The sequence below is a fragment of the Ictidomys tridecemlineatus genome, chromosome 15 (assembly GCF_052094955.1).
Source record: "Ictidomys tridecemlineatus isolate mIctTri1 chromosome 15, mIctTri1.hap1, whole genome shotgun sequence".
NCBI lineage: Eukaryota > Metazoa > Chordata > Mammalia > Rodentia > Sciuridae > Ictidomys > Ictidomys tridecemlineatus.
The window spans coordinates 44,533,963-44,551,308 of NC_135491.1; the positions used below are offsets into that span (position 1 = coordinate 44,533,963).

At 43.2% G+C, this 17,346-nt stretch overlaps 1 protein-coding gene across 1 annotated transcript in view; it reads left to right on the forward strand.

Annotated features, from left to right (window-relative positions):
• The first annotated feature begins 415 nt into the window (after positions 1–415).
• Pskh1 (protein serine kinase H1) overlaps positions 416–17,346 on the forward strand; it is a 34,720-nt gene continuing 17,789 nt past the window's right edge. The window contains exons 1-2 of the mRNA XM_078032552.1: positions 416–573; positions 14,297–15,323. Coding sequence (XP_077888678.1) covers positions 14,367–15,323 — 957 coding nt within the window. The 5' untranslated portion in view covers positions 416–573; positions 14,297–14,366. The remainder of the gene's footprint in view (positions 574–14,296; positions 15,324–17,346) is intronic.

Genomic DNA, 17,346 nt, shown 5'->3' on the forward strand with positions numbered 1-17,346 from the left:
TAAAATAGGGCTAGGAATATAGCTCAATGGTCGAGCGCCCTTAGGTTCAATCCCAAGTAACGAAATAAGTAAATAGGTAGATTTGTTATTGAAATTTAAGTCAGACTTTTGCGGCGACTGAGGCATTTTCAGAAATCTCCGCTGAAACCCTCTACGTCCTTAACCTCGCTCTTCAAAGAACACTTTTCCTCAATCAGAAACTTGAAACTCTCTCCCAACTTCCTGAGGTCACTCGTTTTTCTAACACAGCCTAACTTCTTAGAACAATAAACAGATGTCCCCACTGCTCCGCCACAAAAGAGGGACTGTCCCCGCCCCGCAGGCATAGCTCGGCAGACAGGCAGAGTTCGGAGCGCAGTCAGCCGCGTAGCCCGACCTATGGCGAGTTCGCCCGAGTCCCGCCCCGTAGGCGGCGAGGGTTTGTTTTGGCGCCGGGCGCGCGCTGTGATGACGCTACCACGCTGACGCCCGAGGATAGTGGCGGCGGCGGCGGCGGCGGCGGCGGCCGTGGCCGCGGCCGTGAGACGGTCCGCGGAGCCGCCGAGACGCCGAAGAGCCCGCCGCCCGCGCGAGGTGAGGCGGCCTGGCTCAGGGCGAAGGCCCGACGGGCGGGAGGGGCTGACGAGCAGCAGCTGCAGTCGTTTCCTGTGAAAACAGGGCCTCTCCCTGCACAGCCCGGATTCCTCGGCCCTTGTGCTCTGGGGCCTACCGGGCTGGGAGCAGGCCGAGCGATGGCAGCTCTGGGTCCCGGTTGTCTGAATCTGGCCTGGCCTTGAAACGTGCAGCAGTGCTGGTAACCCACACTGGTGGGCCTGGTGGACCTGGTCAGCTGCCCTTACTGCGGTTCAGCGGTGTCGCTTCCAGTGTGGGTCAGATTGATCTAACCCCATGGCCCTCACTGCTTTGTAGTGTCCGGTGCCTACCCCACACCCTTACTTTGCTACTGAACACCAGGGTCCGGCGGGTCAACCGACCACTTCCTTGTACTGACGGGGGAAAAAGCAGGCCAGAGTCCAGCTATGTTGACTGCACAGCAGACTTGTCATTCCTGCAAGGGAAAAGCCAATTCTCCTCCGTGAAGCTACTGAAGTTGAAAATCTAGTCTTTAACTTCCTATAACCGGCTCCTTTGTTACTGTAGTATATAAGCCACGCTTCTTAGTTTGAAGCATTCAGGGCTCTTCATAATCTGGTAGAGGCCTAATCCTACAGTCAACACCTGGGCACTTCTTCACTCCCTTTTCGTAATGTATGTTGTGGAAGCATGTTACTTCTATGGTTTCATATCCTTGTAATTTAAATATGCAGATTTCTCTGTTGTAATACTCTTCCTTCCCATCCACCAATATGGGAAAAGTACATGTATTCTTTAAAGTCCATCTGAGTTGACATTTTCTTGGGAAAACTTGTTCGCATGTAATCATTGATTCCCCTTTGTCCATGCTGCTGCTGCGGAGTATATAATGTTGTGTCAAATATGATCTTACTTCTATCTGCATCTCTCTGGCTGTGTATCTGGCATAAAGTAGGAGCTCCAGCAGCAGTGGTGTCTACTGAATCTATTGGGATAGGTTACTGATTTATTAATGGATTCAGATTCAGCTATATTATTGAGCACCTGTCAGTGGCAGGGCCAGGATCTGAGATGACCACAGCAAACACCTATGTGTTGTAGGTGTGGATCTTCAACCTTGAAGATCCAAAATTTCTTTGGGTAGTTTTTTCTCTTTCTTTCTTTTTTTTTTTTTTTTTTTTTTGGTACTAGGGATTGAACCCAGGGGCACTTTACCACAGAGCTACATCCCTAGTCCTTGTTTTTATTTTTTATTTTGAGTCAGGGTCTCACTAAATTGCTCAGGGCCTCACTAATTTGCTGAGGCTGGCCTTGAAGGGTGATCCTGCTGTCACAGCCTCTTGAATTGCTGGGATAATAGGCATGAGCCACTGAGCCTGGCCTGGTTTTCTCTTTCTTTTCTTTTCTTTTCTTTCTTTGTTTCTTTTTTTTTCTGCAGTACTTGGAATTGAACCCAGGGCAGCCCCTGGGGTAGTTTTTCAAAATACAAATTCAGGAGTTTTCTCTCTTGAGCTGGGGTTGTGGCTCAGTGGTAAAGCACTGGCCTAGCATGTGTGAGGCACAGGGTTCAATCCCCAGCACCACATAAAAATGAGTAAATAAATAAAAGCATTGTGTCCATCTACAACTAAAAATATTAAGAAAAAAAAGTTTTACTATTTTTTTTTCTTATTGGTGCATTATAGTTGTATGTATTGATGGGATTTGTTGTTACACGTTCATATATACCTATAATAATTTGACCCATATCACTCCCAAGCACTTAACCCCTCCCTCCCTAAGACTGTTATTCTTGATTTTTTTTAGGGCGGTGCACTGGGGATTGAACCTAGTACCTGTGTTCTACCACTTAACCTCTCACTCTAAAATTTTGATTAAAAAAAAAAAGTGGGCTGGGGCTGTATCAGTGGTAGAGCGTCTGCCTTGCATTTATGAGGTTCTAGGTTTGATCCTCAGCACCACATAAAAATAAATAAATAAAAATATTGTGTCCATCTACAACTAAAAAAAATTTTTTTTAAAAGAGACTTTACTGTGATTTATTTATTCCTTCCTTCCTTCCTTCCTTCATTTTTAAAGGAGAGAGAGAGAGAAAATCTTTTTTGTAGAAGGACACAACACAGTGCCTTTATTTTTATGTGGTGTGAAAATCAAACCTGGGTCCCGCCCATGCTAAGCGAGCGATCTACCACTGAGCCACAATCCTAGCCCACTTTACTGTGATTTCTGCTTGAAGATCTGTGTCGCTGCCTCAAGAAACTTGTCTCTTTTGTCCAATGGAATGGGCTAGCTATGCATTATGGACTCCTGTTGTGTCTCATTGCCCATTCCTTAGAGAGACAGTATATTTTGGTGGTTAGAAGCAGGAACTTTAGAGTCAGAAAGACCTTGTTTCAATTTCTGGCTTTTATGAGATTTTAAGTTTCTTTGGATTGAAGTTTCCTATTTCTAGAATAGGAATAATCATTGCCTACTTCACATGGTTGCAGAGAGGATTGAGATATTGTGGATGAGATCCTTAGTGGAGTTGAAATTCTAAACTGAAGCTACTCTTATTACTAATGACCATTAATAATAAGTGTCCTTTGTCAAAAGAAAATCTCTCTAGTCCCAGCAAATCAGGAGGCTGAGGCAGGAGAATCACATTTTGAGGCCATTCTAAGCAACTTAGCCAGGCCTTAAGCAATTTAACCAGAACTTGTTTCAAAAAAAAAAAAAAAGAAAGAAGGAAAAGACAAGACCAGGCATGTGGCTCATTGGTAAAGCACTCCTGGGTTCTATCCCCAGGACCAGGAAAACAAAAAAATCTCCCCCCACCTTTTTTTTTTTTTTTTGCAGTGTTGGGGATCAAATACATGTGCTACCACTGTCCCCCCACCGCCCCCAGAAAATTTCATCTTAATAAGGCTGTTTGCTCTTCAGACTGAGCTGCATGTAGGAAGCTGCCTTGTATTAGGTGATTTCATTAAGGTCATTTCTCCTCATCAGAGAAAGCTGGCAACACTCATCAGGTTTCTCATCAGGATAGATATAGTTGGCTATTCCCCTAGAAGAAATGTGGAATGTTAACTCACTAGAGGGTGGTTTGCTGAATAAACACATTGTCTGTGTCTAATTACAGTTCTGTGCTTAAGTTGTATAAATGAGCTGGAGAAAGTGCAGCCTTAAGGACAACTGTTTCTCTCTGACACTGAGCTACAAATTCACATTTCCTTAGATTTGCTTGGCTCTTAGAATGGAATGCCCCTGCAGATTTTAGAATAAGAATCTGCAATAGATGCTGGTATTCTCTGTCAGTCACAAATTCATAGTTAAATGACTGGCACTTTGGTTTGGCCTTCCATTTCACTCTAAAAGTATAAGGATTTGAGTGTGTGTGTGTGGTATTAGGGATGAACCCAGGACTTTGCACATGCTAGGCAAGTGCTCTGCCACTGAGGTACATCTTCAATCTCTTATTTTGAAACAGGGTCCTGCTAAATTTCCTAAACTTGCCTCAAACTTGTGATTCTCTTGCCTCAGCCTCTTAAGTAGCTGGGATTATAGACATGTTCCACTTTACCCACCTAATTGTGAGCATGTTACATGGGCAATTTTGGTCCTTTTCAGAGCTTCCCAAGTATATAATGATATTAATGTACTTTAGGTATGCGAGAGTATTGACCCTTAAGCTTCAGGACAGTTGAGAATAGCTGTCTCCATTGACCCAGGATGTTGTATAACAATATTGTTCTCTGTGTATTGTGGCCCATTGAGAAACTTTGAGATACACAGCTCTGGAAGAATGTAAGCAATTCTGTTTGTTGAAAGCTGGCGAGAGTCTTATTTATTTGAACTCACTTTCTTTTCAGGAATCTCAGTGAGTATTTTTTTTTTTTTTTTTTTGGAATCTCAGTATTAAGCTGGTTTGTGTTGGCTAGGTCATCACTGAGCTAATTCTTGGTACAACCCTCTGTTGCCATGGTGTCTGATATTATGCTAAGATCAAGAAACAATGTTTTCATTTGCTTGGAGAAAATTATCTCAAAAGGTCTCCTTCCAGGCTCTCAGACTTGAAGTGGCTTCGAGGGCATCATAAGAGTAAATGGGTCAAGGAACTCTTGGTGTGGAACCATCTGGGCTCTAAGTTTCTTAGAAGCAGAAACTATGGTTCCTTCTTTTTGTCTGTTACAGCCCTGAGCAGAATTCTGGGCCCATAGCAGGAGCTCAATAAATATTTGTGAGTTGATCAAAGTGAGTTTGAAAGGATAACTACAAATACATTGTGAGGGTCTGCATTTCTTTTTTGGTACTAGGAATTGAACCCAAGGGCACTTGACCACTTTGCCACATCCCTAGTCCTTTTTATTTTTTGAGTCAGGGCCTCACTAAGTTGCTTTGGGCCTCATTAAGTTGCTGAGGCTGGCTTCAAATTTCTCTTTTTTTTTTCTTTCTTTTTTTTTTAGTTATACATGGACACAATATCTTTAGTTTTTAAATTAATTTTTATGAGGATTGAACCCAGGGTCTCCCACGTGTGAGGCGAGCGCTCTACCACTGAGCCACAACTCCAGCCCCAAGGCTTCAAATTTTTAACTCTTGCCTCAGCCTCCTGAGTATCTGGGATTAAGTCATGTGCCATCACACCTAGCCAGGGTTTGTATTTCTGATAGTGAGATGTCTTAGATGGAGTTGGGGGTCATGATAACATGGGGAGAACACAGCAAACTTCAGAACATCTCTCTGAAGGTATTTGCCTACCAATTGTTACTATGTAGAGCAGTGGGTTCAGCTAGAATTCTTGAAAAATGGGGGCCTAAGTTACTGTTTTCTAAAAAGGAGTCATACATGGGTGAGGTGGTATTCTCCTGGAGTCCTAGCTACTTGGAAGATTAAGGCAGAAGGGTACTTGAGCCCCATAACTTAATGCCAACCTGGCACTGACAGGTCTCAAAAAATTGTTTTTTTCAAAAGGAGTAATGGGCTGGAGATGTAGGTCAGTGGTAGAGAACTTGCCTAATGTGCATAAGGCCCTGGATTCAGTCTCCAGTACTGCAAAAAAAAAAAAAAAAAAGTCTTCATAACAATTGTTATTATGAAATAATATTATTAAAAATTAAATAGTCACAGCCATTGGGACCAATTTCCTGTATTTCTCCTTTGCTAGCATAGCAATAAACCTTCTTTTTCCTTTTTTTCAAAAAAAATTGAAACATTATAGGAGTGAATAATGAACAAATATCTTTAGACACAAGTACTATAATAATTTGGTTTATTTGCCTCTTTTTTCTTATATTAGTATACACATTTCTATAATACTTAGGAAAATACCTTTTTTTTTTTCAGTCCTGGGGATTGAACTCATGGGTACCCCACCACTAAGCCAAACAATTAAAAAATTAATTGTTTGAGACATGGTCTTGCTAAATTGCCCTGACTGGCTTTGAATTTGCAGTCCTCCCAAGTTGCTGGAATTACAGGAATGTGCCACTGCACCTAGTGCAGAATACCTTTTAAAGTATAGTAAGTGAGCTGGGTGTGGTGGCACATGCCTGTAATCCCAGCATCTCAAGAGATTGAGGAAGGAGGAGCCTCAGCCAAAGTGAGGTGCTAAGCAACTCAGACCCTGTCTCTAAATAAAATCGAAATAGAGCTGGGGATATGGTTCAGTGGTTGAGTGCCCTTGAGTTCAGTCTCTGGTATCCCCGCCTAAATAAATAAATAAAGTGTAGTATGTGGTGGTTTCAAAATATAGCAACAGCACAGAAGTCTGCCAAGTGAGAAGTAAAAATTCTCATCCTTTCTTCTACTCATCCCCCCTCACAGTTACACACCCCCAGAGGCAGTCGCTGTTAATAATTTTCTTCTACTCTTTCAGGATATTTCTTTCCCCATGAATATGTCTATAACTTCTTACAATCCCTCATTGGATATATGCTTTATATACCCTTTAAAACTATTCAATCAACTATGAGGTGTGGTGATACTTATCTGTAATTTTAGATACCTGGGAGACTGAGGCAGAAGGATGGCAAGTTTGAAGTCAGCCTGGGCAATTTAGTGAGATCCTGTCTCAAAAAATAAAAAGGGGGGCTGGAGATGTGGCTCAAGCGGTAGCGCGCTTGCCTGGCATGCGTGCGGCCGGGGTTCGATCCTCAGCACCACATATCAACAAAGATGTTGTGTCCGCCAAGAACTAAAAAATAAATATTAAATTTTCTCTCTCTCTCTCTCTCTCTCTCTCTCTCTCTCTCTCTCTCTCTCTCTCTCTCCCTCTCCTCTCTCACTCTCTTTAAAAAATAAAAAAATAAATAAATAAATAAAAGGGGCTGAGGGAGCTGGGATTGTAGCTCAGTGGTAGAGCATTTGCCTAGCATGTATGAAGCCCTGGGTTTGAATCTTAGCATCACATTAAAATAAATAAACAAATGAATGTGTCCATCTACAACTAAAAAAATAAAAGGGAGCTGTAGCTGTGGCTCAGTGGTACAGCACTTGCTTAGCATATGTGAGGCACTGGATCTGATCCTTAGCACCACATATAAATAAATAAACAGATAAGATAGATAATAATTTAATAAATAAATGAACAGATAAAAGGGGCTAGGAGCCTAGCTCCAGGGTAAAGTGCTTGTCTAGCATATGTGAGGTCCTAGATTCTATCCCCAGCAAAAATTACACAATAAACTACTGTACAGTACACAATTCATAACAGATATGAATCCTGGCACATAGCTACTTAGCAAAATTGTACATGACTGGTGTATTTTTTCCTTGTCAATATAGATTTACCTCATTCTTTTTTTTTTGTACAGGGGATTGAACTCAGGGGCACTCAACCACTGAGCCACATCCCCAGCCCTATTTTGTATTTTATTCAGAGACAGGGTCTCCCTGAGTTGCTTAGCACCTTACTGTTACTAAGGCTGGCTTTGAACTTGTGATTCTCCTGCCTCAGCCTCCTGAGCCACTGGGATTACAGATGTGTTGTGCCACTGTGCCTGGCTGGATTTACCTCATTCTTTTTTTCTTTTCTTTTCTTTTTGTGGAATGATGGATCAAGCCCAGGGTCTCACTTTTGCAAGGCAAGCACTCTACTATTGAGCCATACCCTGGCCCCAATTTACTTCATTCATTTCAGTAGCTGAAAAACATTCCATTATATGAATATATCTTGAGTAAGTTTTTTGCATACTATTGTGAGTAGTATAATGAAATCTCATGCTGTCCCAATCCATCCTGCAAGGAACATGAGTTTTCCCCCTCCCCCCCCTTTTTTTTTTTTTTTTTTTAAGAGAGAGTGAGAGAGGGGGACAGAGAGAGAGAGAGAATTTTAACATTTATTTATTTTTTCTTAATTCTCGGCGGACACAACATCTTTGTTGGTATGTGGTGCTGCTGAGGATCGAACCCGGGCCGCACGCATGCTAGGCGAGCGCGCTACCGCTTGAGCCACATCCCAGCCCCCCCTCCCCCCCTTTTAAAAAATCTTATTGGTGGGTATTTGGGTTATTTTCAATGAAAATTTTCTTTTTATTTTTTGCTATCCTGGAGATTGAATCCAGAGCCTTGTATATGCTAGGCAAGCACTATATCACTGAGTGCTGTCCTCCAGCCCCCAATTTTTCATTATGATAAAGAATGCTGCCGTGAACTCTCTTATATATTGTATGCTTATGGAAGTGATTTTGTAGTATTATTTTGGAATGGAATTGCTGGGTCAGTTTTCCTGTTGTAGAAGGTAGAGTTGTATAGTTCCCCCTAAGCCCTTGTTTGGGGGTTTTTGTCTAAAGTGACAAGAGTTTGCCTCGTCTCTCTGCTTACCAGGCCAAGAGTTAGATGTACTGTCTAGCAGTATTTTTTCTGCGGTTACTGAGAGATTTTTACCTACTTCATTTTGTAGACAGTCTTCTAAGACACAGAAGCAGAATATAGAGATCTTTGTAGGCAAAAGGTTGTAAAATTTTGCTGTGGAGAAAAATCTTGAGAGCTGCTATTGGAGAGGTCAGGTGCCTATAGTCCTCTGGTCTCTGTGGCCAGGAAATTATTTCAGAATCTGTCCTGGGCCCAGTCTTCTGTAAGAATGTGGACAAATTTACTTTAGTGTTCAGGTAATCTGTAAAACCTAAACAGGCTTCATTTGTTGAAATTGATTACTTGGGCACCCAAATAATATGTCTCTAGTTTAACTACTAGTGAGATATCTTATTGCCCCTTGAAAATTTCTGAGGTTCTAGAATGTTTGCCCCATACCAAATAGAAATCCAAGAGCCAGACCATCTTTCACTCACTGTTGACAAAGTAGGGAATGTTTTTTCTGAGCTTAGCACTTTGCTAAGTACCAAGGGAGTTCTGGAAACCTGAATAGTGGCCCCTTCATTGAGGGACTGATAACAGTAGTGATCAGGAGTAGTCAGGAGTAGAGCCTTGAGCAGCATGGCCCAGATTGTTGTTGGAGTGGAGTTTGGAATGGTTATTCTGAAAAAAAAAAAAAAAGCTCAGTAGAGGTGTGTTGACTCACCAGCTCAAGAGGTGGGGGATGGGGGTGGGTGATTAAGGTCTTGATCTAGTGAGACTAGGCTCTGCTGGGCCCCAGACACTTGTAAAGTCTTTTCTGTGTGGTGAAAGCAGCTGACTGGGTCCACAGTGTCTGAGTGACTTTGGACAAGTCTCACTTCTCCTAGCTGGTCATTTCTGTACAGTGACAGTGAGGACAGTAGTGCTGAGTACTCACTGCCATTCTACACTGTCCAGTGTGCTTGTCTTCCTCAAGGAGTACTTTGCTCTCCCTCACCCCGTATGGTGGCATACTGTCATCCTAGAGGCTCCTGAGGCTGAGGCAGTGGGATCATGAGTTCAAATCCAGCCTAAACAACTTAGTGAAGCCCGAAGCAACTTGGAGAGAACCTGTCTCTAAATAAAATATAAAAAAGGGCTGGGGAGGGGCTAGAGTTGTGGCTCAGTGGTAGAGTGCTCGCCTAGCATGCATGAGGCACTGGGTTTGATCCTCAGCACCACATAAAAATAAAAAAGATATAGTGTCCACCTAAAACTAAAACTAAAGAAAGAAAAAAAAAAAAAAAAAGCTAGGGAATGTGGCTCAGTGGTTAAATGCCCCTGGAGGGGAGGCTGTAGTTGAAGTTATAGAGCAGACTCTGGAGAGTCAGAGTCAGGTACTTTCTGCAAGATGTGTTAGGGTTGGTGTTGGTGACTTGTTATAACTGGTGTAGGGTAACTTTACTAGAAGGTTTCTTGAATCATTCTGCCCACCCCTACACCTACCTTGGTCACATACACAAGACAGCTGGGAGGAGGAAAAAGGCTTTGCCTCTTTTCTAGGAGTTTTACCAGCCACCACCCTTATCCCCATGTCTGCATTTTCACTTAACCTGTATGGGAAGAGAAGTTAACAGATGTGATTGGAGCATAGTGATTGGAGCATAGAGCAGCTATGATCCCCTGGAGGCTATTACATGTGTCCCTAAGTCCTCAGAGCTAGCACTTTATCCTCTATTTTTAGTCTGTAGTTCCAATAGTGAAGTGTCAGCAGCAGCCCTCCTTTGAAGCATTTCTAATTGGAATAAATGTGGCTCTCTTACTGCTGATTTTAGTCCCTGTGCAGACTTCCTTTAAAGTGAAGTCAGGACTTTTATTTAATAAACCTTGGTTTTTCTTATCAGGACCATACTAAGTGTGCATATTTAAATAAAAAGAGTCAATGTATGTCTTCAGACAGCTATTTATTTGTGAATCTAGGACTCTGCTTCCTAACGAGAAAGAAGTGACACCTGAGTGGCTGTGCTAGGTCATCCATGCAATCTGTCTTCCTTCTCCATGATGGTTGATATTGCTTACAGAGTGGTCTTAGGGATCAGGCGCCTATGTTCTGCCTCAGGAATATTGGCCCAAGAGCTGGTCTTTGCCTTTGGTCTTTCAGCTTTTACTGTGTTGAGATACTGTGTTTTCCTGAAGGAAGAGATGAGTGTGCAGAATTCCAAAGTCCATAGTTCTAATCTTTGATGTCTGTGAAAAGGAATCTTTTCTCTTTTTCTTCCTTCCTTCCTTTCTTCCTTCCTTCCTTCCTTTGTTTCGTATTAACCACTGAGCCACATCCTGAGCTCTTTTTAATATTTTATTTAGAGACAGGATCTCACTGACTTGCTTAGGGCCTTGCTAAATTGCTGAGGCTGGCTTTGAATGCGTGATCCTCCTTCCTCAGCCTCCTGAGCTGCTGGGATTACAGGCATGTGCCACCATGCCCGGATGAAAAGGAACCCCTTTCTGAATGCCTTTGTTTAAAAATTGTTTCCTAAATTGCCATGGGAATCCATGTGGGACGTCCAAGGCATTAGGGTAAGAGCTGTAGCAAATCCTGAAGCACTTGTGTTGGTAGAGGACTAGTTCCCTTTTATGTGAGGAAAGATAAAACTTCACTCTGAATTGTAGTGACACAGTGATTAAAACCTGAACCCTTAGCCAGGTGTGGTGCATTATGCCTATAATCTAGCTTTTTGAGAGGCTAAGGTAGGAGAATCTCAAGTTGGAGGCCAGTCAGGGCAACCTAACGGGACCCTGTCTCAAAATAAAGGGCTGAGAATGTAGTTAGTGGTAGAGTGCTTGCCTACCATGCGCAAGACCCTGGGTTCAGTCTCCAGTACTCAGGGTAGGACCCAGACCCTTAATCTGTGGTCTCCAAATTTTTCTTTTTTATCTTATGGATTTGCCATCAAAGTTTTGGGTATGTTTCAGTGATGAGTTTGTTCCCTGAAAGAGTTGGCCATATTGGCCAGTACAAGCCTCATCACCTGGAATTTAGGCCCTTTGATTCACTGTAATCTGATGACTATTAGGGGTTCTCTATATCTCTCAATGTGCCACGGTAAAACCTGCAAGGGGCTTCCTGTGCTGCCTTGGGTGGAATCATTTGCCATTTTCACAAGCGGGTAAGGAGATGTAGCTATTTCTTCTTGGCCCCAAGTACTACTCTTGGGGAGTCACAGAGTCTCTGACCAGCTCTCTTTAGGCATCAGATTCTACATCCAGTAACCTACAGTAAGTGTCACATGGACGTTTCACATGCACTACAGCACAGCCAAATCTGAACTCTTCCCTTTGCTTCCTAAACTGTGCCTTCTGCTGCACTCCTGACCCTTTGCCCAGGCACCAAGCAAAGAACTGGAGTGCTGCCTTTAATCTTTCCTCTTACCCCTTAGAGCACCTCCAGCCTGTCATTGGTGTTACTGACATCTCCCAATTTTACCCCTTTCAGGCACAGGGTGTAGAAAGAGGGTAGAAACAGACAGCTCTTAACAGAATGCCTTGGAGGTCTCACATGGATTCACATGGCAACTCAGGACACACTGTCACTGACCATTTTAATCTACTTTGACCCTCCTCTAGTTTAACTCATACTTCTTTCTAAACACAGATCAGATCACTTCTCTTTTCTGTTACCATTACTTCTTCATTACTTCTCAGGAAAGCCCAGTCCTCAAGCCCAGTCTTCAATAGAACTTGTGATGCCTTTCATAATTTGGTTCCTCTTCCAAAATCTTCAGCCCCCAACCTTGGCTTTGTCCCACTAAACTGCCCATTACCAGGCTTATTCTGGGATTCTGGGCCTTAGAATGTGTTATTCTCTGCCTAAGTCACCATTCCCACCTGTGCTTACTTGACTCATTTTGATTCAAAATTCTGAGTGGGGGTGGGGTCACCTCCTTCTAAAGGCTTCCCTAATCCCTGTCTTGCTCTCTATGTGTCTACTGTTGTTTCTCAAGCTTAATACCATGCTTTATTGAAATTATCTGTTTTTATGTTTTTTCTTTACTTAGACTATGAGTTTGATGACCATGTCTTACTTGACTTTTTTTTTTTTTTTGGTGTTAAAATATAGCCTACGTTTGTTTTATTTCATTGTTTATTTGTTTATTCATTTCTGTATTCCTAACATTTTATAGATGTTCAGTAAATGTTTGATATGAATTGACCATTTCACTCCCAATTCTGTATAGCCATAATTAGGAAACTCTTAGCTCTTTTCAAACCATGGGGCCCTCAGATAAGACCTAGAGAAGGACAGTCTAGGTAGAAAGGTGGAGACTTCTGGAAAGCAGTAACTTCATTATTTTTACAAGGTATCAAGGAAACATGGTATCCTGATCTACAGCTGAAATCACATCTGGATCAATGTGCTGATGTTCTTTCTGAGATCAAGGCCCTCCCTGTCCCTGTGTGTTTTTTTGGTGGCACTGGAGACTAAACTCAGGGATGCTTTACCACTGAGCTACATCTCCAGCCCTTTTAATTAATTAATTAATTTTTAAATATTAATTTTATTTAAAAAATATTTTCTAGTTGTTGTTGTACCTTTATTTATATTTATTTATATATGGTGCTGAGGATCGAATCTAGTGCCTCACACATGCTAGGCAAGCGTTCTGCCACTGAGCCACACAACCTCAGCCCCCCATTTTTAATTTTTGAGACAAGTTCCCGCTAAGTTAGCAAGGCTAGCCTCAAACTTGTGATCCTACTGCCTCAGCCTTACAAGTTGCTGGATTTATGTGTGTGTAGCCAGACTAGTTTTGCAACTACCTGGTGGTACTGTGCTGAGGTTTGTGGTTCTAAGTTTGCTGGGATGGGTTCTAGTCAACTTTGGGCCTCATGTGGATTTCAGCCATGTAGTAAGCTGGGGAAGTGAGAGACCCTAGGACAGAGTATTCAACTGCCTGAGAGAAGTTTGTACATTAGCAAAACTGTGGAAATCATCCAGGAAAGAGTGAGGCTAGGGCAGAGGCCTAGGGAAGTGGTTTGTTGTTTGTTGTGGGGGAAAATCAACCCTTGCAGGAGGCCTTGAGGGCTGGAAACACTGTCCAGGAGGGAGGCCTTGGAGAAAGAGCTTTCTGAGCCCTGGTGGCTGAAAACACTTGTTTCAGAAAATATGAGTTAGAATAATAAGAGGAGTGATTTTAACATTTAAGAAATGGGACTTCAACAAGAAAGGACCCAGTCAGAGTAGAGAGGAGGGTGGGGCTCAGGGGCCAAAACCATCTTCCCTTCCAGGGAAACATATTAGAGTCAGATTTTCTTTTCTATATTTAACCCAGAGATGCTTTACCACTGAGTCACATGTCCATCCCTTTAAAAAAAAAAGTTTTGTTTTTTTAAAAATTTTTTTAGTTGTGGACAGATATAACACCTGTATTTTATTTATTTATTTATTTATTTATTTAATATGGTGCTGAGGATCAAACCCAGTGCCTCACATGTGCTAGGCAAGTGTCCTACCACTGAGCCACAACCCCAATGCACATCTCCATCCTCTTTTTTAAATTTTAAGACAGGGTCTTGCTGAGTTGCTGTGGCTAGCCTTGAACATGCAATACCTCTGCCTCAGACCCTGGAGTTGCTGCATTTATAGGTATCCACTACTGTGCCTGGCTTAGGTTTTTTTCAGTCTTTTTTTTTTTTTTTTAAAGAGAGAGTGAGAGAGGAGAGAGAGAATTTTTAATATTTATTTTTTAGTTCTCGGCGGACACAACATCTTTGTTGGTATATGGTGCTGAGGATCGAACCCGGGCCACACGCATGCCAGGCGAGCGCGCTACCGCTGAGCCACATCCCCAGCCCCTTTTTTCAGTCTTAATCAGACTACATGTATCAAAGGTTGGGGGTGGGAAGATGGCAGCATCCTTTCAGAGATGTCTCTGGTAATGCTAATTTGCCCTCTCCTCTGTCTGCGTAGGTGTAGACGGGGCACTGCCTGCAGAGCAGGTCCTGCCGGCCTCGCTGGAGAGGATGCCCTCGTGTCCGTGATGGGCTGTGGGACAAGCAAGGTTCTTCCTGAGCCGCCCAAGGATGTCCAGCTGGATCTGGTCAAGAAGGTGGAGCCCTTCAGTGGCACTAAGAGTGATGTATACAAGCATTTCATCACAGAGGTGGACAGTGTTGGCCCTCTCAAAGCTGGGTTCCCAGCTGCTAATCAGTATGCAAACTCCTGTTCTGGTGCCCCCACTACTGGCCACACAGAGCCTCCCTCAGAACCACCACGCAGGGCCAGGGTGGCAAAGTACAGGGCCAAGTTTGACCCACGTGTTACAGCTAAGTACGACATCAAAGCCCTCATTGGCCGAGGCAGCTTTAGCCGAGTGGTACGTGTGGAGCACCGGGCAACCCGGCAACCATATGCCATCAAGATGATAGAGACCAAGTACCGAGAAGGGCGGGAGGTGTGTGAATCAGAGCTGCGTGTGCTGCGCCGGGTGCGCCATGCCAACATCATTCAGCTGGTGGAGGTGTTTGAGACGCAAGAGCGAGTGTACATGGTAATGGAGCTGGCCACTGGTGGTGAGCTGTTCGACCGCATCATTGCCAAGGGTTCCTTCACTGAGCGGGATGCTACGAGGGTGCTGCAGATGGTGCTGGATGGTGTTCGATACCTGCATGCCCTGGGCATCACACACCGAGACCTCAAGCCTGAGAATTTGCTCTACTACCATCCAGGCACTGATTCCAAGATCATCATCACTGACTTTGGCCTGGCCAGTGCCCGCAAGAAGGGCGATGACTGCCTGATGAAGACCACCTGTGGCACGCCTGAGTACATTGCTCCTGAGGTCCTCGTCCGCAAGCCATACACCAACTCTGTGGACATGTGGGCACTGGGTGTCATTGCCTACATCCTGCTCAGTGGTACCATGCCCTTTGAGGATGACAACCGCACCCGGCTATACCGGCAGATCCTCAGGGGCAAGTACAGTTATTTGGGGGAGGTGAGTCTGTCTTGCCCCTGTCCGAGGGATGTTGAGGAGGTCCTTAATGGGGGATATAACCTTCTCAGTCTAAAGACCCTTGTTCAGGAGACACATGCAAGTAATGTAAAAATAACAAGGTGAGATTAGCAGAATGTCTTAGTTTGAGTTCCCCAAAAGTGAGCCCAGAGGCAAGGACTTGGGAGCAGATAATTTATGTGGGAGGTGATTCCAGTCACCACAAATAAAGGAATGGGGGAACTAAGGCAAGAAAGAGAGAAAACCAATAATGAGTACAGTAAGAAATGGGCTGCTGAAACTCAGTCCCATTAGGACTTTGTAAATATCATGTAAATATGCTTTATAATTGTACTGCTGAGCCAGGTGCAGTAGTCCCAGTGATTGAGGAAGCTGAGACAGGAGAATCAAAAGTTCCAGGACAGCCTGGACAACTTAGCGAGACCTTGTTTTTAAAAGAAAAAGACTGGGGGCTAGGGTTGTGGCTCAGTGGTAGAGCACTTGCCTAGCATGTGTGAGGCACTAGGTTCAATTCTCAGCACCACATAAAAAAAATAAATAAATAAGCAAATAAAATAAAGGCATTGTGTCCATCTATAACTAATAAAAATATTTAAAAAAAAAAAGAAAAGGACTGGGGATGTAGTTTATTGGTAAAGCACCCCTGAGTTCAATCCTGGTACCACAAAAATAAATGAATAAATTAATTTTAAAAAATAAATTTAAGGGACTGTGGCTCAGCGGTAGAGCGCTCGCCTAGCATGGGTGAGGCCCTGGGTTTGATCCGCAGCACCACATAAAAATAAATAAATGAAGATATTGTGCCTAACTACAACTAAAATAAATAAAAAATTTAAAAAATAAATTTAAAAAGGGCTGGGGATGTAGCTCAGTGGTACAGCACCCCTGAGTTCAATCTCCAGTACCACCAAAACAAAACAAAACAAACTGCTAAAGGGTACTAAGTTGTAGTTGGACACAATACCTTTATTTATTTATTTTTATGTGGTGCTGAGGATCGAACCCAGCGCCTTACATGTGCTAGATGAGCGCTCTACCGCTGAGCCACAACCCCAACCCTGTTTTTTGTTTTTAAATGCATTGATTTTGTACATTATTGGTTGAGCATTTCTTGGGAGCATTAAATTTCTGGTGCTTCTGGATTGTCCTGAATGCCAACTAGTGCTGGCATTCAGAGAAGCAGAGAGGTGCAGCCCCTGGCAGTGGGAAGTTGTGACAGTGCATGGCAGCTGCATGTGGAATCAGAAGTACCTATCAGAGTGGCCCAATCCTGCAGATATAAACGGATGGTCATGAGCTCCATGAGGCTCCAGGCAAGTTAGAAAGAACGTGTCCCATCTTAGGGAACATTTGCTTCTCTTTGCAGTTTTGTCAGGAAATAAAGAGGGTCCCATGTATCCAAATCTTCTTCTTATTGAAAGATAAACTAGATAGTCTGAGTTTAAGATTTTGGAATCCAGCCGGGTGTGGTGGCAAGCCTATAATCCAAGTGGCTTGGGAGGCTAAGACAGGAAGATCGTGAGTTCAAAGCCAGCCTCAGTGAAAGCGAGGTGCTAAGCAACTCAGTGAGACCCTATCTCTAAATAAAATACAAAATAGGACTGGGGATGTGTGGGGATGTGGCTTAGTGGTCCAGTGCTCCAAGTTCAATCCCCAGTCCAAAAAAAAAAAAAGGACTGAGGTTGTAGCTCAGTGGTAGGGCGCTTGCCTTGCATGTGTAAGGCACTGGATTCGATCCGCAGCACCATATAAAACAAATAAATAAAGATTAAAAAAAAAAAGATTTTTGCAAATCCAGGTCACATATTAAATAGTATCTGTATGCCAGCAAACATTAACCTGTGGCCCATATTCAACCAGCAGGCCATCAGTTTGTGTTTTTGGATCCATTGATATTTCTCATGTCTGCAAAAATATCAGGTTTCAGCACTGCTGGTTGCCAAACAAAGGTATGGAGAAAGAGCTGGTGAATCCTTAGAAAGATGCTAACTGGGTACTTGACAAA